At 36.1% G+C, this 21126-nt stretch overlaps 1 protein-coding gene across 2 annotated transcripts in view; it reads right to left on the bottom strand.

Moving 5' to 3' along the window:
- The window catches only part of LOC149425764 (myotubularin-related protein 10-B), a 40378-nt gene extending 20548 nt beyond the window's left edge, over positions 1 to 19830 (bottom strand). Inside the window, exons 1-8 of one of the 2 annotated variants that reach the window (XM_089641649.1) lie at positions 19748 to 19830; positions 19376 to 19406; positions 19070 to 19124; positions 13238 to 13365; positions 9654 to 9833; positions 8336 to 8556; positions 2554 to 2695; positions 1272 to 1502 (exon numbers count right to left, since the gene is read on the bottom strand). In XM_089641649.1, coding sequence (XP_089497775.1) covers positions 1272 to 1502; positions 2554 to 2695; positions 8336 to 8556; positions 9654 to 9833; positions 13238 to 13330 — 867 coding nt within the window. In that variant the 5' untranslated portion in view covers positions 13331 to 13365; positions 19070 to 19124; positions 19376 to 19406; positions 19748 to 19830. Of the gene's footprint in view, positions 1 to 1271; positions 1503 to 2553; positions 2696 to 8335; positions 8557 to 9653; positions 9834 to 13237; positions 13366 to 19069; positions 19125 to 19375; positions 19551 to 19747 lie in introns of both variants that reach the window. The other variant, XM_089641645.1, reaches the window with a different exon arrangement.
- Between the last annotated feature and the right edge of the window lie 1296 nt (positions 19831 to 21126).

The following is a 21126-nucleotide window of genomic DNA, read 5'->3' as shown; positions in this document are numbered from 1 at the left end:
CATATGTACTACAGTAACCATGTAATTTTTTTGTTTCAGTAAAAAATTCAGTACACTTACTTTCTGGATACGCCTCGTATCTACAATATCTATGATGGATGTGACTTTTAAATGTATTCTATGTATGTCAAATGCATAAAATATCCAACAACAGATAAAAGGCGGTCTAAATAAAATGAGGTCTATGTAAAATGCGGTCTACATAAAAAGCGGTCTATGGCAGGACAACGTCTGCCCGGACCCACTAGTATACTATATATATTTTTTTAAATTGAAAATTGAACCATCATGCGGAAATAATGCTGTTTTTGTGTAGATTAATTCAAATTACGCGTCATATATCCAATTGCATACAAAATAGTAAAAACCTTTTAAAATCTCAACCACAATGATAAAGTTTTATTTCTGCACGTTTTAACGTGACTGGAATATTTCATTTTCAAATTTTATGGAAATTTTTGTTAGTAAATTGAAAAAATATTGATTGATGGAAAAATGGTAGTATTTCTTTTTTGGCGTGTTTTGTACTCAAAACTTATGAATTAATTGATTAAAATACATAAAATGTGTTGTATATTAATTGAAATAACTTCTCACATACAAATGTATTTGATTTTCAATGTGTAGGTACATACATGCTCACTAGAATTAAATGAAGTGTTTAAGAGCCCATTTCTCAGAACTCACTTTTACACAATACGCTGCTTTTCTGCATAACCCTTTATAGGTCATAAGCTAAAAACGGATAGTTTTGAGACCTGCAACATTAAGGTCTATATTTCTTTATGTTTACAAGTTATAATCGCCCTTATGGATTGTAATCATTCTGAGGTAACGCACAGAGGTCTTGAATTGAACCAACCGCCCCGAAGTTCGCACATGTTCAGTAAATTTACGAAAATCGCGTCTGTGTCAGTTTCTCTATAAAATTATCAAAGCAGTTATTCTCCTGTAATGCAAATAAATAAAAGTACATTTTTCCTTACTTTTTACATGATTTTTTGAAAATCAAAAATTTCAAAAAGACTAAGCAAAAAAAAAAAATTTGGTTTTTTCTGTTGATCAAAATGAATATAGAATACATAAATCAAACCATTAAGTACGTATCGTTAAAAAAAAAAGTTGTCCTATAAAGGATAAGGGCTTAGTTGTGAAAAAACACAATTAAACGGCCTTCTCTTAAAATTCATGAAGAATTTTTTTAGATATTTAGCTTTATTTTATATTTATATATTCCAAACACTTTTCAAAAACTTCAGAATGTCAGGTACCCAAAAAGCATTAAGTGTAGCTGGCGCGCACAGTGCCGACAGCCTCTTAAGCGCGGGGGCCAGCGGTTGCGTGGGCAGACCTAACAAGCGGGGTGCCGCCTTAGTGGGGTGCGCCCGCCTGCAGGCCTCCAGCAAAGTGGACTCAGGGGCGTGCGCTGGAGCCCCACCCGCCGCCGATGAGTACAGCTCTCCGCAGCGAGCCAGGGCTGCGCCTTCGGGGGCACTCCACACCTGGAAATATACGTACATTTAAACCAACCGAATTAGATTTTTGAGAATAATGCATTTATGTTAAGGTAGCAGAACAGATTTAATTATATTTTTATAGAGCTTAAATTTTTTATTGAATCATAGACTTACAATAAATTTTATTGAATCATAAATCATTTGATTGAATTATAAATTTACAATAATGTGAATCTGGTTGTTAGTGTTGATGGTCATTAATTTACATAACAGTGAATGTGAATGAAGTCTGGGACACCCGATAATGCCAAGGTGGGGTCATAGCATCATAATGGAATCGGAATGAACCATCTATGGGTCAGTGTCCGAAAAAATGTGCATATTGTATTACATTAGTGATTTGTGGATGGTTTTAAAACGTGAGTAAACAAAAAAAATCATGGAGAGCATTCATTTCTATTTTCCCCATGGTTATCTCTCTCACGGACAGCATAGACAGTTTTATCTCCTGGCTTGCAGGACCAACTTGCTAATGGTCACGCCAGTAGGGAGAGCTATCTTGTTAACCCTTAAAAGCCGTGTAATATTTTGTAAATATCTCAAAGACAAATATAATATTGAAAATTATATATGAAATAATTGACAGACATCTACAATATCAATATTTTACTTAGAAATTTTCATGGAGTGTATTAAAATGCGTTCAAAACTTCTACAACCTAGTTCTGCACATTGCACATTGCAGCGCACCTGAGCAGCTATTATAGTTGGTCAGATCCTGAGGGTTAAGTAGAATCACTTCAGATATTAATATATTTAACTTCAACGTTAGTATAAAATCTGTTTTTATATATTTACCCCCTTGCTGATGGGTGTGTTTTGTATTTTGCACTGATGATAAACAGCCATTTACAATATATTAATGGTTGTTTGTCAGGTGTGTAGGGTTAGGACAGTTAGGATGTTTATCAGTAGGGTACTTATTTTTGTAGTGTTCTTAAAAATGAATAATGAGAGAAGAGTATGTATGAAGGAATGTGTGCCCTGCGGAGAAACGGTGTGACATTAGACAGATACAGTATTTATAGAGACTCACCCAGACTGGGACCCTCCCCTTCCTGAAATGGCGTGCCGCCTCAGCCAGTTGGCAGTCCAGGACTGATCCTGGCACCACCAGGGAGTCTCCAGCTCCACTAAAGAAACTGTCTTCAGCCTGATTAGCCCGAGATATGCGCCAGCTGAAATTGCAAATTATAACGTTCATCTTTGACCAGATCACCTAAAGGTATGTATACCCACACATATATGTAAAACACACCTGCCTTCCATGTAGATTCAAATTCCTCACATAGACCTTTAGACTATTGGATTGAGATAACCAATCAACACTGAGTACTCTGTCTCTCTTGGTATACATCACAAACTACTACTGTTAGGCCATTCATACATAGTCGCCTTCTGATATGCTACTCTTTAGAGCTGGTTGCCGTACATGGTGCTATCCCAATTATACTGATCTTGATCATGTTTTCACGTGCAGCCGTGAAGTTGTACTATGGAATACTGTGTCAAGTGACAGGAGCTATGAAGACAATAATATTGTTTTTCTTTATCTTTATAAGCATAACGATCTAAAATACGAAATAACTGTTAATTGTAGGGTATTCGTTTCCGGCAAGGATCTACATATTTGTAGTATCACTTGCGGCTCGTGAATTTGAGATAAATGCAAATAAAGATCTCTTAAAAGTATGAGATATAACTTTGTGTCACTAATTAATATGATATTATCATCCTGATTCCACATATTATCCACAACTGAATAAAGACGTATATCTGAATCTGGAACTGGAATTTTAACACATCATTTGGAAGACAATATTGCTTTTAACTTAAGATTGAATCTTTGTGAGAGTCCCCAGCATTGATTAAGACTACACCCAGCACATGAAAATGGTTTCCTCCAATTTTTGCAGCACACAGTCTGCATCTTGGATTGTATAACTGCACTTCGAAAACGGTAATGTTTTTCTTCAAAAGATGAATCCACAAATGGAATTTTATCGTTATGTTCTGAACACAAAACTGGTTTTAACTTAAGAGTTACTCCTCATGCGAGTTCCCAACTTTAATTAAAACTGCACCCAGAACACGAAAACAGTTTCTTCCGATTTTTGCAGCACCCTTTATATTGCATTAGTCAGAAGTTAAGTTGAATATAATTCACCTATTTGGTTCCCTTTGTATAAAGTTCACTCTAACAATATGGAAAGAGTTCGGCACAGATTTCTTAGGTATGTAAATTTTAAACTCAAAATTCAAATTGAATACATTAATTATGTCAGTTTGATAAATTAATTGCATCTAATAACACTGTCTGACAGGAGAATTATGTCAGATGTGTGTGGTTGTGTTACACAGAGTCATTATAACTTAATTGATAGACTTGCCATCATTGCCACTGTTAAATTCCATGTGCCTACTAGGAACACAAGACAAAATGTAACATTCTTCTGCAATACATACACAACCAACTATCAGACACACTCACTAACCAATAGGATGCATGATCTGGGCAACAAGTTTGGGGGTACTATTGTTATATTTATTGACTGTATTTATAGAATTAAGCGTAATCTATACCAGCACTTTGTTGAATCCTACAAATAATAGTAGCGATGGTAACGTAGTTTTAGTGATTCGTCTTATATGCAGTATAGTTCTAGTTTCTATATTATTTTATGTTACTGTTACATGTTTTACTAATATTGTTTCATATTCCGTTTATCAGTTTACTGTTATATCAAGCTTTAAAAAAAAATTATACAATTTTCGATAGCTTACTAGGTATAATCTGTTCTTAAAATCCATGTAAAAGCCCGGCTGGAGGGTAAAGCCAAATAAAAAATAAAAATACAACTAGTATTTTATAACTTCACTTTAAACATGAGAATGGTTTCAGGGGCATCGCCAGCTTCCAAGCAAGGGTGAGACAGCTTAATTTTTTTGTAGAGCTTGTTATGAGTTGCCCATATCCTCCATTAATCAAACATCCCTATGAATACAAATCATAGAGGATACACAATCACATCGATCACGTAACAATATAATGCAATATAGTGTAAAACATGCCTTGGTCACGTGCAATCAGAAGGATCACCTTATATGGTGATCGACGATGAACGACAAGCGCTAACGCAAAAATCATGACCATAAAAGGAATGATTAACTACGGACTGGGCGGAAATAAGAGGGGGAGAGACGAAATAGGAGGGGAAGCGGGAACACACAGCGGGACTTCACTTGAGTATGGAGAACAGGTGTGGGTTATTATTACCCACACATAGCGGCAAGGCCGAATACAGTTTTACTCTAAACTCTGGAGGGTTGAACCACGCGATGAACACGAGAAAATAACCCCAAACATCCCACACCGGTGCACAGCAGTAAGCGCTTTTAAATATATAGTACCTCTAACAAACATAATGAAACAGAGCCAGTAACTTCCAGTGTCAAATTGTTCCATGCAACAGTTGATAATTTAGTAATAATATGCATAACTTTGTTGCCAAATAAATTTTATATCAGTATTTTTTTTTTTTTTTAAAAGAAAGGCAAATATTCCCGGGTTACGAATAACCTGACAATATTTGAAAATCTCCTACTACCACCACAGTAAGCTGAAAATGTTGCTTGTCTTGTGATGGAGGACTTAGCCAGTCGAGGAATTGAACACACTACGCCTGAGTGGGACCCAAGCGCCATGTCAACTCGGCCACCGACCGGTCTTATATTATCGGTATTATATAAAGAGTTTTCATTTTGATGGTTCCCTGAAAGATGGCCTGAACTGACAATCAATGATGAGTAATAAATATGCCTACTAATTTTTTGGAATAACTTTATTGAGTAAAACCTCAAATTGTAATATTTAATTATTGAAGACAATATTAGCGATTTCTAAATTTCAATAATTAAGTATTACAATTTGAGGTTTTACTCAATAAAGTTATTCCAAAAAATAAATATTCATCTTAGACTTGCAGAAAAGTCAATAGATGTCGCACATTGAAAAAAAAATAAGATAGATTTATCTAAAAGACGCTGTCTAGATTGCATTTAGTTCGGATTGAATCTTGCGATCATACATAAAGATAAATGCCAGTAAAAAAAATGTGCGGTGAAAAAATGAAGACAATGTTTGTATCATACGTATCCAGACCTCCAGAATATTTCAAGAGAATTCATATTTACGCAAAAATCACAAGAACACTCGAACCCCGAAACCGCTTGATACCGTGTCGCCGACACATTTGGAAATCTTTACATCAAAATAACTCAATCAAATGATGTATTATATGTGATTAATCAAGATAATTACATAGCAATATAATAGCAGAACCTGAAACACATCTAAAAATAGCCATCCAACACCTCACTCGGAGCCGCCAACCTACGAAGTGACCTCCGCCTAGGAAGCAACTCAGTATTTACGTGGACCCCCCTCTCTACCACCCGGAAGAAATTCCATGATGGCCGCCGAACTTTCGACCAATCACAGCACGGCATATCTCTTTAGGATTCTTATTAAACATTGATAACGAAATTCAATGCAACTAATTGTGATAACATCAAGCTCAATTTACAAGAAAATGATGGAAGATTCAACCCCGGAATAAATATCAACACGAAGAAATAATTATATGCTAATATAATGACATAAAAAATCATACCTAAATATGTTTGTTACTCTTTGGGAAATGTTCAAACCAAAGATATTTAACTTCAAACCCAGTATGAAAATTTGTATAATTTATTAAACAATAAATAAACGAGACTGGGGGAGATGGTTTTGGTAGACTGAACTGACTTGGTTAAAGGTATCATATTAAAATATAACTTTCCTCTCAACAAGATAATTGCAGAGAGGAAAAATACCTAACCACTTTACTCCTCACGAAAGAGGATAGAACGCCTCCGAGAGGGTTCGATTTGAAAACGTTCTATAAATAGAGAACCGAATTCCATACAAAGTCAGTTCAACAACTACCTCTGAAAGGGAATCCTCTCTCCTGAAAAACCATCTCCAAAGTCTCAAGAATTATTTTCAAGTGTTTTTATTCAGTAGTAAATTCAGTTTTTTGCCAGTAATAAATTCTTTTCGTCAGCTCAGATCTGGAAATAAATTCCTCTCTGATGGTGGCTTTAAACTCCACTACAAGCCTCTACAACATCTACCAAGACTGAAAACGCTGAAAAGTGTACCCAGCTACCTTCGTATCTACAATTATTGTACGGACGGTATATTGTCTCGTACAATGTTGGTAGTTCTTATTCGAAGTATGATACAGTTAAATGTGACCGAAGGGGATAGGGTCCCATTAGCTCAGTGGTAGAGCAGTGCCCCGGCAAGGCAAGGGTCCTTGGTTCGAGTCCTAGATGTGACCGTATCCTTTTCTGATTTTTCCGTTTCAGATTTTCGTTTCAGAAATCGCTAATATTGTCTTCAATAATTAAATAAATATGCCTAGCGTGTTATACATTATATATTCTATTTCATAGCAAGCTTAATAAACTAGAAATATTTACATACATGTGTTCCCAGCATTGCTCGGGATTATGTACAGGACCGTTTTATGAAATGAAGGAGCCCAAAATATTCTTTTGTATTTGTAATGGTCAAATAAAAATTAAATGCATGTTTTTTTTTAATTTGTGTAGGTTATCTAAATTCCTAGATATAAAAAAGACTTTGAAAAGAATTGCGAATACTGCACATTAGTCCCAATTCTTCAATAATCTCGGAGGGCTGTGGAACTATGACATCCTCAACAAGGGACGAAAGCGAAGGAAATTAAAAATTAGTTACTCCCACAAATATAGGAAAAGCACCGCAGATGAAATTTTTCCATGGTATTTTTCCCCGGGGGTAGCTATGTGGTGTGGGTGGAGGGAGTGGAGTATGAATTGTTACATTACACGGAAAAAGCGCTGCAGGTGAAAAATTTTCTGGGTCAAAGAGCAAACCAATAAATGCTTTCGGTTTTTATTTGTTATATTTCGGAGAGTCTGTATCCCAACAATATTTAGATGAAAATTTTTCGTATTTTCTTAAACGGAAATATTTTAGTATTTTTTAAAACGGACAACTTTAAAACATATCAGCTTAACTCAGCTAGTAGCCGAGTGGACAAATGCATCGGTTTCCCATCCAGGTGTTGCGACTTCAAATCACATTTTCTACTAACACAAGATGAGAAACCCTCAACGTGTATCATTTTGTAAACTTATCGGAACCCCTCCGATGTTGGCGCCCTATGGAAAATTAAATACATTATTTTCCTACGAGTCTTATGTCCTCAATGTGTACCATTTTCACCTCATCCCTGAAGATGACACAGTAAGCCTTAAGGAATTTACTTTTGGGCCTCAATGTCGGGGCTCTGAGCCGACTGCCGACACTCATGTTTCCTTCTTTAATGCCTGTCAGCTATGTTATACCTTTCTCTGGGTTTTGTAATAATATCTTTATAATGTATCTGGAACACCGTCAAAGAAAAACATTCTAGAGTTCTTTTTTGTAGTTAGGCCGCACCGAAAAAAATACCTCGTGTGCTGCAGGTTCATCACTCCTGTTCTAAGGTGTTGAAATCAAGCATTCCTGTTAAGAACAAGGATGGATATAGTAATGGATAGTATGTATATCCTCTCATATATAAGTAACGCATAAACCTCTTTTGTACTCATGTGATATCCCTACAGATGTGTAGGGATTGCACTTTTTTTTTAAATATTTCACTGTTCAACAGTGTTCTGTTTTGTCATGGAACTGCAATAACACCTTTGACTAAAAAACACTCGAAATAAAAAAAGATTACTTCTGGCAGTTGGTCCTATCCATCTCCCGTTTCCAGTCGGACGCCCTCAGAAACATGTTCATGTCGGCCAGTTGGGACGCAGCGTGGTACGGCTCGCGGTACTCGTATGCAAATAGCAGGTCGTGGCGCCGCGGAAAGGCATGGTGGAGCAGCGAGGCCGCGATATTGCGGCCCTGATTCGCCACCGAGAACTTGAAGCCAAAGGAGAGGACACGCATGTTCTAGAAAACAAAATAAAAAACGATCATAAAATTATGTAACCTTCTGGTAATCAGGAGAAATACTGCAAAATGTCAAATTGGTAAGACATTCGCCCATAGACAATAGAAAAAAAGGGAGATATGGCATAGAAGCATGCCGAGTGTAGTCGAGCTACGACCAAACTGCACAAAGTATCAAAGCGACGGAGACAATGATACTTTATGTGTTTGTTGTATGGGCAGGGGCACTGCTGAGCGTAGATGCAGTAGTATGGGTGAAAGATTTTTGCAATTATGGGAGCTGTTTCGTAAGGCTAGCATTACACTTGTAAGTTTTTTCGTAAATTTACGACTTCTAGCCAATGGGCATCTTGCATTTTGAAAAGCCAATGCGCCCATTGGCTAGAAGTCGTAAATTTACGAAAAAACTTACAAGTGTAATGCTAGCCTAAGAGTTCATGGTCCATCTCCTTGTTTCTTTGATCTATGAATCTGCCAAATTTCGATCTAAAATTTATTTTCTTTTAAGCATGCGCTTTTCTAATGCATAATATACATTAGAAAAGCATGCAGAAAATAAAAGGGGCTACTTTACACATTTTGTAACAGAACATTGTGCGGAGCTCCCAAACCAAAAACCCACTTTCATAAAACTTGTTTCTTACTTTTCAGACAAAATATAATCCTCACAAGCGGGTATTACACCCTGGTACCAAGATCACAGTTGCAGGTATTTGCAAATTTATTTAATAACTTATCTGTTCTGTTAGAAGCATCGCTACTGACGATTTGGTGGATACAAAAAAGTTATGTAATTTGTTTTCGTTAGTTCCTTTTTCGGTAGCCAGCGAAAGATTGAGAAGATTGTAAATTACGACAATCCATCGGAAGAAGTGACCATTAATGAGAATTTAATTTTGTTTATTTTGAATCACTTTCCATTTGGGAGGCGGGTGTGGGTACCGCCACCCCGGGAACCATTTATTGGAAAACCAACACCTCTGCCATAGGTCACCCCAAGTGGTTCGCTACTTTTGGTGACTTAGCAGGGGTTCATGGGGTGAAGATTGTCTATTGAAACGGCATGATGGTTAGTTAGTTAATTATAAACATTTTACCTTGCAGAGCACCTGCAGGCCGGCCACCCTCCTTGGTAGGGGCTGATTGGGACGCAGAGCCCTCTTGCGGCTGCGGGCCCCCTCGTCCCCGCTGCTCAGCTCCACCACAGCCCCCACTAGGCTGAGAGGCACGTCGTGGGGGCCCAACACTCGGCTCTGCTGGCGGCATCCGCCCAACACCTGGAATATTACCATAAAAACATAATAATACTAACAAGCTATAAACTGTGTGGCTGTGTGTTTCAAACGGTTCCATGACCAACAATAAAATTCAATCTTTGTAATTAAGTTTTAAGTTTTGTATATAAATACTGTCATTGTTTTACATGTTTGCTTATGTGAATGTGCAAATGTGATTGCTGCAGACACATTAGTCTAGGGATATTTATAATTGTATTTTCTTTATTTTGTAATCCATTATTAATGTTTTTATAAATATCCTGTTTGTGTCTCGAATAAATAAATAACAGAACAGTGAAAAATTGAGGAAAAATAATAACAAACAATACACCTAACCTAACCTAATCTTTTATCATGAATCTGTTCTGTTTTATATGGTAACGATTTTAAACTTAATCACATTTGATGACTATCAAATTCACGACCAGAAGAGTGATTCTGTATCTTTTGATACAGTGATGAGTGATTCCGTATACAACACGTTTTGACAGTTTTCTTAAACGTGATTTTCCGTATTACGCAAACGAGCTAACTCCGTTTGTGTTAAGGCATTAACTCTCATACTCGTTAAGCTAACGTCAGAGATGACGGCACATTTGCCACGTAAGAGTCGTTAGTCGCGGTAAAATTTGCAAATCGTATGTCAATGTGTTCAAACATCAAAATAATACCACAAAAGGATAGTAATTTGTGAACGCCTACTAGGCTTACATTATTAAACAGTTATATGTTGATAATACGGCAACCCTTTATATATTTCGCCTGATATGTTGCGTATTTCCTAAACTTAACTTTGATTTAGAAAAAAATTGAACTTAAATGCATTTTTTACCATTTCCCCCGAGATAAGTAGTTGTTTCTAATTAATTTGCTTGTAATTAAGTTGAAACCAAGTTTTTTCACACAGCAAAATATCTCGTAAATTCTCATTTAAATGATACTTATTACCATAGTCAAAAAATCTCACAGTTATGTTTTAACGATACTGTACAACACAAAACATACATTAAATGAATTAATAATCACATATACTTTAGTATTTTTAAGTAATGAATTGTAATGAAGCAAAATCAAACGTCAAAACACAACATACACGTCCAAAGAAAATCACAGAAATTTGACAGTCGAACACATGTCAGAAGCCTTCCGGATTTCGACAGCTAACCTGACGTAACACATTAATTTTGCCCTTTCGTTTTAAGTCCCCCTAATGTTTACTCAACACAAAACTTAACGCAAAAGATACAGAATCACCCTTCAGAGCCAATTTGAATTTGACAGTATATATATTATATATATTTTTTTTTATTAAAGCGAGACCGTATTCGCATAGTTCCCGTGAACACTCGGGCCATGGGCCCATTGTACTATGTCCCATTTTACCACATTGCTTTGAGTTTGTTTGGAGAGTCCTGTAGCGGTAAAGGTTTTCCCATAAGAAGTTACTCTTTTTTTGGGTTCCCTGAGGGCCCCCAGAGCAAAGAGTCCACGGAGGTAGCCTCAGCCCTCCTTTTCACTCTGCCTTAGTTCCCTGAAGGCCTTAGGAGGGAAGAGTCCACAGAGGTGGCCTCAGCTCTCCTCTCCACTCCCCCTTGTTTCCCTCAAGGCCCCACGAGGAAAAAGTTCACAGAGGTAGCCTCAGCTCTCCTCTCCATTTTCCCTAGGTTCCCTGATAGCCCCACGACGGATGGGTCTACTCGCCATTGGTTTCCTGAAGGTCCCACGAAGGAAGAGTCCACGGAGGTTGCTTCAGTCCTCCTCTCCACTCCCCCTTAGTTCCCCGAAGGCCCCAAGAGGGACAAGTCCCTTTGGTTCCCTGAACGCCCCATGAGGGAAGAGGGCCTCAGCTCTCCTCTTCACTCCCCCTTGTTTCCCTGAAGGCCCCACGATGGAAGAGTCCACTCCAAGTCATTCAGCCTGAGCATGGTAGCTCACACCATAGCTTGAGATGGCTATTGCAGGTCATGTTTCCACTCTCCGAGCGATGGATTTGCCACACTCCTTACACTACTAGCCGGTTTGTATAGCAACCTATGACTGTTAGGCCATTCGTATACAGAAATACTTACATGCTACGTGATTGTGATGCAACCACAAATCACCTACTCTTTAAAGCTGGTTTCTGTACACGGCACTACCTGAATTGAACTTTTTCTTTTTTTTTTTCGTAGAGTTAATACAATGTCAATTGACTCTAGCGACACAGAAAATAATTTTTTTCTCTATCTTTATTATAAACATAAACAACTATCTAAAAGAATATTTCGGGTTCACAACGAAATAAATATTAATAAGGAATTTGAGCAAAAAATATATTTATACTTTTAAAAAATATGTTCATGTCGACCAAAAAACACCAATTCTGAATATACATATATAATTCTACATTTTTACTCTCAGAAATAATAAATCATTCTTGGAAAGTGATTTAAAAGCTATACTCTACAAATGCTCTCTTGATTGGTCAAACGGAATCTAACGTCCAATGTACTTCATGACACGTAATAATTAAACATCTATTTCTGTTACATGGCGTACTTTGTGAATAAGCGGGAAAGGTTGCCATACCGTTTTTGTATGATATGAGGTTCTGAGATGATTTTTTGTAGTTGTGTTTTTAGTTTTATCGATGGTTAAAGTTTTTTTACAGGTTTTTTTTTTCGATGTCTGTCTCACTAGGATAAACCTGTGTCGAGACAGACGTGATCTTTGTATGTGTCCATTAATGCACACACTTATTGTAAAATATGTTAATATATATCGCATCTACCTTTTTTTGCGTAAAAAGTTCCTGGAACATTGTTAAATTGCATCACACACAACCGTGTCATTAACTAGGAATCTTAAAAGAAACTTAAAAATTATACAAGTACAGAAAGATTTGATTTTATTAGGTGGGAGGAGTGATTTGGGGGGTTGGGGAAGGGGGCGAGAAAAGTGGGAGAAGTCAACAAAACGGAAACATATTTTCACACCTCCACAACAAATTTAACATTCAAATCATGTTCGGACACCATTTCTGTCAAACGAGTAGTAGACAGTAGTAGCATGCAACTAGCGTAGCGTGCTACTAGCACAGTCAGTAGCATGTAACTGAAGTCAAACCCGTTTTCGACGCGTCGCATTGTGTAAGAGTACTAGCCAAATAGTATGGTTGATACTCACGAGCACGAGTTTGTATCTCCATGTACGAATGGCCTTATGCTTGTTAACTGATCAGAAAATGATCAAACGCTAAAATGGGCCAAGAATCGGCATTTAAAGAGTTATCTTCAAACCAATGTAAAAACCAATATTTTTTAACTGCAGGCATATTAAAATGATCACAAAGTAAGACACCAAAAAAATGAAGAGTTACACGGTAAAAATTAAGAGATTACATGCACAAAATAACGAAGAGTTACCTGATCATCAGATGTGACAAATGATAACTTGTAGTTGGTAACAAACAAGGAGCCGAATCTTCCTTTCTGTTGCTCGCTGACAGGTGCGAACATCAGCACATTATGCGCTGCTCCAATTACCAACTCTCCTAGAAGAAAAACAAAAAACATATAATGTAACATAATGTAACTATGTATAACTATAACATATAATAACTGTAACATAATAAGTATTATCTTACAGTTCAATGTTTAACTAGAATGTCAAAAGTTGAAAATCTAGTGCTTTGAATAACGTTTGCCTTTGAAAGTATAATCAATACGGATGCCACAACAAACTTAAGTCTCAGACTTAAACCAGAAAACACCTTTTCCTGGTTTAAAGTCTGCTAAACTGTCGCAGTAGAGTTATTTAGAGCTCTTTGTTGTTCTACATTATGTTATACATGTTCTACTGTGAACAGTGGTCACCGCATCTAAAGAAATATGTTTAATTTTATCTTTTTTAATAAAACAAAAACCAAAATTTCTGAAATCATAAGGGCCCGTTCCCACTTCCGTTTTCAAATCGGAGGCGGGTCCCGTTTTAAAAACGGATGGCCAATGGCCCTGTTCACACTTCCGTTTTAAAAACGGATCCGTTTTAAAAACGGACCATACTCTACGAAAAAAAATAATTGTCGATTCAACAAAAACACGTTATTTGCTCATTCTTCAGTAATGGTGCACAATGGACGACGATGAAGCTCTTGTTGTCATGTTGTACTTATTAAAAAGAAGGAAAAAAGTGAAAAGAAAATTTTGAGTACACCCAATCATAGCCGAATGATTTTCTGTAGGAATTTTCCAAGTGTTAATTGGTGAGTTGAGAAGTGATGAACTAAAGTTCTTTAATTATTTTAGAATAATAATGATTGGATTATTTATATAGCGCCGTTTTCACCATGAAAAATCACCTCAAGGGCGCTTAATGGCTTAAGAGAATGTCTATCACTTCCTTTAATCATCTACTGGAATGAGTTTCAGAGAGCTTAACATATCAAAATACAAAATTGAGAAAGTGCATTTGTCCTGAAGAAAGGCTATCGATATTTTAAAGTAAGAAAACAATAAACAATCAAATATTTTTTATTATTAATTTTTATTAATACGCTCTCCAATGCATCTTATTAAAGCTTTAAAATTTAAAAAAAGTAAACATAAAAAAATAAAAATAAAAATTTTGATGTATAAAAGTTGTGTACACCAAGTGTTTTGTTTTTATTTATTTAAAGATAAAAAATTACCATACTCTTTCTTCGACCAGTGGTATTAAATTTTCGGGATTTATTTCCTTATCCATTATTGTAGTTTTGATTTATTTACTTAACAAAATAACCAAATACAAGCACGCAGCGTGCCTGCTTCCTTGCGACAGGGAGCGGGCGGGGAGGGGTCGGGGTGTGGCGGGGACTCTGCCGGAACGACTGGACGACAAGTGTGAACAGCTCCATACAACACTATGAGCGAGCGTGTTCCGACACGATTTGAAAACGGACGCGCTGCGTAGGCGAGCCATCCGACAAAAAATGTCGGATCCGTTTTCAAATCGTGTCGGACAAGTGTGAACAGCTCCATACATCCACTACAGCCACTAGGGCATCCGTTTTTAAAACGGGACCCGCCTCCGATTTGAAAACGGAAGTGGGAACGGGCCCTAAGATTTGTAAATAAAAACCTACAAATACCTCAATACTTAATGAGGAACTGCATTCCATTTTTTAATTTTTTTTTATGAATAATGACCTTAAATACCTAAATATTTTTCTTTGCGAAAATTCCCACACCCGAGATAAATCAGGCAAACTTTCCCTGCAGAAAAAACCACTCACGAATGTACTATGGTCAAAATATATTCCTACTGTTTTTTTTAATATTGTTATGCTTTTATTTTATTTCTTTTCATTTATAAGGCTTCATTAATTAATTACAATGAAAAAAATGAATATCTTTATATGAATTTATTTTATTTCATGGCCCACACTATGATGCACCATAATATCAACTTTCAGTCCCATTTTGCACCATAGTATCAAATTTCAGCTCCATTTTGGTCCCGTGGCTTTTATTTCTTGGCCCACACTATACACCATTTTCAGTCCCATTTTGGTCTCGTAATGGCTTTTATTTCTTGGCCCACACTATACACCATAATATCAACTTTCAGTCCCATTATGGTCCCGTAGTGGCTTTTATTTCTTGGGTCACACTATGCACCATATCAACTTTCAGTCCTATTTTGGTCCTGTAATGGCTTTTATGAAGGATAATGGTTCAGTAAATAAAATTCATTCATAAAAAAATGTGTTTTTTTTAATTTGTGTATTTTTACTAAAGTGGTTTTGTCTCCCGAAAACGCATTGAATCTATGGACCCATGAGACCCGTGATGTCACCGATGACCAGTCTCAAAAAGCCTAAGTTTTCTTTTCAACTGGCACTTTTATTTGTACAGGAGTTTTACGATTTTTTTTCTTGAGATCACCTGCTTTTGGCGAAATAGGTAGACTTGACCTGAAATTTGGCATTTTTGAGGCCAGTTTTAGACGTATGGACACTTTTCTAGAAAAAAAAACGCAAATTGATTTCGAAAGATCGTTATTTTATCTAGTAAAGTAAGATGTTAAATTTTGATAAATAATATTATTTTCATATCATAATAAAGTGTTACCGTTGGACGATGCGCAGCATTTTCAAAGGTGAATTTGATAAGTCAAATAAAATTACTACTACTACTACTACTGCTACTGCTACTGCTACTGCTACTGCTACTGCTACTGCTACTGCTACTGCTACTGCTACTGCTACTGCTACTGCTACTGCTACTGCTACTACTACTACTGCGGTAATACTTTAAAGACAAGTAATAAAGCCCAGCTACACTACTCGCGAAGTTGATCGAAGTTTACCGAATACGAGAGTGTGGGCACGAACTTCACTTCGCTTCGGGCAACTTCGCTTCGCTTCGCCCGACTTCCGATTGTTGTCGGTAAATGCGCCCGAGTCAAAGGACTGGATTACTCGCGAAGTTGCACGAGTGTGGGCACGCACTTCGAACTTCGGCTAACTTCGTCGAGGACTTCGTCGAAGCGAGTAGTGTAGCTGACGCTTTAGAAATAAAACTTACCGGTAATACTTTTCGGACAAACGAATAAATATGTAAAACAAAAGATTTTTACTCAACTTTGGAAAATCTATGTAATTATTTGAAACTTTTTTTAAATGTATATACCTACATATTTTATATCTACCATGTCAACGTACTGCATTTATATTTATTTATGTTTACGCACTCCGATGTATAATTTACAAATATGTATGTAACTACTTAATATGAAGAAAGCTATAACCGAGAATTCAACAACAATCATTGTTATTTCATCGGAACCATGCTGTAGTTTTCGTCAGCCGCGCGGCTGTACGGGTCGCAGTGGAATGAATTCGGTATTTCTGTCTCGTTCTAAAAAAACGTCCGATAGCGAGACCGCCTTTTAACGAAATTTGAATTCTCGTCCGCTGGTTAAGACGCCTTAACATCAAAGAACGATGCTTTTAATAAGAAGGTTACTAATGTCACTAATATAATATAGAATCAAAATGCAAGAATGAATCCATGACCGCAATTGATAAACAATTTACCGGTGTTTATAACCCAACGTGGGTGTGGACCAGAGTTGCCAATGCATATGTTCTAAAATACCCACGAGAGATGAAGAGATTTTCAAATTCCCCACAAGTTCCTTTACCTCCAAAATGTAACAAAATTCTATTGAAACAGACTCTTTTGAAAATTTACTGCAAACGAAAACGAAATATAGTGCATTCTCACAATCATTGTAAATATTATTTTTTTATAATGGATAATCGAGAAATGCCCAGAATCCCCATATTTTCCCCAAAAAGGTTCTCCCCTCTAAAAACCCAATCCTCTTAGAAATTCCCTGCAATTTTAATAAGTTAGGGCAATTCTCCACGAATTGGCAACCTTGTAACTTTTAAAGATCATAGATAAATTATTCAAGTAGACTGGTTGTGATGAATCAGCATTTCAGTCGTACCAACCAAACAGTGTGTTTTAAGGGGATGGTTTTTTATATGTTTTAAAATTATAAATTCTATATATAATAAAACTTCATACTCAGAATCAGCGTTGGTTGATCTTTATCAGAGGTCCCCTTTTTTGTCTCGTAGTACCGATTTTAAATATTTTGGGTAGACACTAGTGATGGATTTATGAACAAAGAAAACAAGTCATACAAGTTTGGCCAAACGTTGCATTGAGCGTATGAGCGCAACGTGTTGCTACTGGTATCAAATGTGCATGTTCCACTCTCGTGGACCCCCATTTGTATCTCATACACCCCCATTATTTTTCATTGACATGGACCTGCTGCAGGTGGAAATCGACCACCATATAGACCATTTGGGAATTACTGATCTGATGAGTATATTTTTTTAATAATTTATTTTTCACTGTAGTTCCTTATTATACACATCTATATAAATAAAAATGTGGGAGGAATGCAGATCACGCCAAACTCTGGGAATTGAATAAAAATGCACTTTCTAGATGAGAAAAGTGTGTAGAAATTCATTAAAAAAAGAATTAAGGCGCGGAAGAATAAATTGAGGGAGATACAGCCGATCAAAGTTTAATAAATTGCACTTGGAATTACAATGGAAAAAAGGTATTAGTATTAAATCACAAACCGTCTATACAAACCTAGCGTAGCCCACAAACTACTTGAAAACTGGGATAAAACTCTTAAGGGGACGCGAGTGGGCGTTATTAAAGGGTCATTTTTTTGTTATAGAAAATCACAGTTAGGTTAGGTTATATATATACATAAATTAAGTATTTACAAGATTTTAAATAATAAACTACCAATCTGGCAAATGATATTTAATTTTCAGAATTTTCCATGCATTGATATTATTATATGGCAACACTTTTTATTTTTTGGATGGCACTGCTGAAATTTCAAAAGTATTAAAAGTTTCTAATTTGATTTTCGTGACAAAATATGGCGGCGGACTGTCATAATGTGGTAATAATATCAGATCGCGAAGTGCAATTTATTAAACTTTGATCGGCTGTATCTCCCTCAATTTATTCTTCCGCGCCTTAATTCTTTTTTTAATGAATTTCTACACACTTTTCTCATCTAGAAAGTGCATTTTTATTCAATTCCCAGAGTTTGGCGTGATCTGCATTTCACCCAAAAATGTATATATTGGTTTGTTCAAAATCTTAAATATCCGAAAATTCTTCAATGATTGTTTCTGAAAGAAATTCTGACATAACGTTGCATTACGCGTGTATTTTTATGTACCTATATTACATAGATATTACCTGTGACAGGTAAAACCATTTTTTTGAAAAACAGCGCACGTTATCTGTTGAACGTAAAAGCAACACGCACTATTGTTTCTCTATGTGCACAGACAGACTGAGCAACAGCAACGCGTGGCAGGGTACAGCTGGTTGTAAATATTTCACAAAACTTTTTATTTCTAATAAGGAATCATACAATTTGTCCAAAGAAATATCACAATCTGAATGACAATTCTTTTTTCAAACTTTCTTCAGGTTGGTAGGTACCATAATATTTAAAAAATGCAAATAACCACTATTTCACATTTGAAAAAATAATAACCACCGGGAGCAGAACTCACAGAAATCTATCTTGCTTCATTCTCATCCATACACTCCTTTCTTACTCCAAGCAAATTCTCCTTCCATTTGTGGGTTAATATTTCTACAAAAAGTTATTGTTCCGATGGTAGATATTATTATCAAATGAAAATTTCATACCTGCAAGTAACTTTGGCTTCAACTCCTCAATAGGAACATCTTTGCCATCATTAATCTGTAAAAATATAACGGAAAAATTATATATAATTATTTTAATAATAATCTTAGTTGTTATGTAGTTTCATTGACAGCTATTATCATAAAATTGACATAGAAAATATGTATTTCACGTGAAGAAGATTATATTTATTGATTTAGACTTATAGAACATATATAATAATAATAATAATATTGGACAATTTTTATAGCGCCGCTTTTGTGAGTTATCACCTCAGGGGCGCTAATTTATCCTAATTAGATAATTACCTTGAAAGGCGAATCTTCTAGGCCTAGATAGCTTTTAAAATTGTGAACTAACTTTCTATCATTCATGTTTACATTAACACGGTTCACAGATTAGGAACAATATATCAATTTGCACAATTATTATGGCCCATCGCTGATTCACAAAGAAAACCAGATGTTCAATGTTTACCACACACTGAGAAGTTAAAATTAGAGCAGAATAAAATAGGATTAAATGATTTTTTGACAATTAGGCTCTCCGTATTTTGATGTCACACCCGTATTTGACAACTAAACATTATCCTATTAACTGAAGTGTCAGCGGTGACATTTACAAAATAATAACAAACAGATACTTTAATGACTAATTTGACATCAAAACAAGAAATAAACCTATATCCCAAAAGAAATATTGTAATTGTGCAAATGTGACATTTCGTCGATTTAGGTTAAATTAGATGTTCATAAAAGCTATTTTATGAGATCTGATTTCTACCGTGTTCCATAATGCTCCATATGATGGTGTTCATATATAGCCCGCCAGTGCCGGAGACGTTGTTTTTATTTATTCTAATAAAAAAATAAGCCCATCGTCCCACAGGTCGGCAAGCAATCGACAAAATCGCTATTAAAATCGTCATAAACCGAAAGCTGCGAGACCCTGAACAGAAAAGTTACACACTGAACTGCGCTGCAGACCGTTAGGGAACTTTTCTGGAGCTGATCGAACTAACAGGCATAACTCCATTATATATAAATGTCCGTCACTGTCAGAAGTTTGAGATTTTTAAAAATTGGTCTACATGAATCCCGGTGATCAGAGTTTATAATTTTTCGTAGGCTGATAAAAGCATCTTTGGCGTTTACTGAGTTTCCCCAAAAAACTATTCCGTATTTTATCATTGAGTATACGTATCTATAGTATGCAGTGATTACTGACTCGATGTTTAAGATATTTTTAAGGGTGCCTAAAACAAAAGAAAAGCTACTGATTTTTTATATAAAAAAAATATATTTTTTTTTTATTGACTGAGCGCAGTCGTTTAGTTGAACGTTCCGTTCCCGTTTGAAGATGATGGCCATTATGGCTAGCTAAAGATTATTTTTTCAATTTTGTGGTATTTACCTGCTTGAAGAAAGTTGGAAAAAAGAATTCTCATTGAGTACGTTTCTTTGGACAAACCAATGAATAAAATACCTAAGAGAGGGACTAAGCACGAGGTTTGTAGAAAATGTATTTAACAAGGTTGGCTCGTACAGGTATTTTTCGGAGGAAAAACGCATCGGGAGTTCGCAAACTCGTGACGTAGATCGAAGACCAGAAGGAGTCCGAGAGGAACGATCTCCTTCACTTTTCACTAGGTATATAATTTTATGTTTTGGTAAATGTATGCATCTCGCACTTACGTTTGTACATACGAGTCAAATTATAGTCGATAAAATGTTATTTTTTAACAGTAAAAATGTGGTAATCAGTAGTGAATGAAGAAGACTAACGCATTAAAATGATAATGACTGCACTAAAATGATATACGAGGTCGAACTAAATCCGATATAATGTATTCTTTTAACAGTAAGGAAATGGTGTACAGTAGTGATAGTAAGTCGGGGACGCCCGAGGAAAACATAGCGCGATCAAGTGAAACGAGTACTTAATATTAATAATTCTTTACCATATGTATTTCCACCTTAAATACACCAAGTTTTCAAGTTCACAAACTCAAAACATTACTCTAAACCTAAACCACTCATAACCTGGGCAACGCCGGGTA

This window comes from Hesperophylax consimilis, chromosome 2, assembly GCF_061612785.1.
Source record: "Hesperophylax consimilis isolate HC1 chromosome 2, BYU_Hcon_1.0, whole genome shotgun sequence".
Lineage (NCBI taxonomy): Eukaryota > Metazoa > Arthropoda > Insecta > Trichoptera > Limnephilidae > Hesperophylax > Hesperophylax consimilis.
Note: the sequence above shows the minus strand (reverse complement) of the source record. Positions and strands in the feature narration are given on the sequence as shown.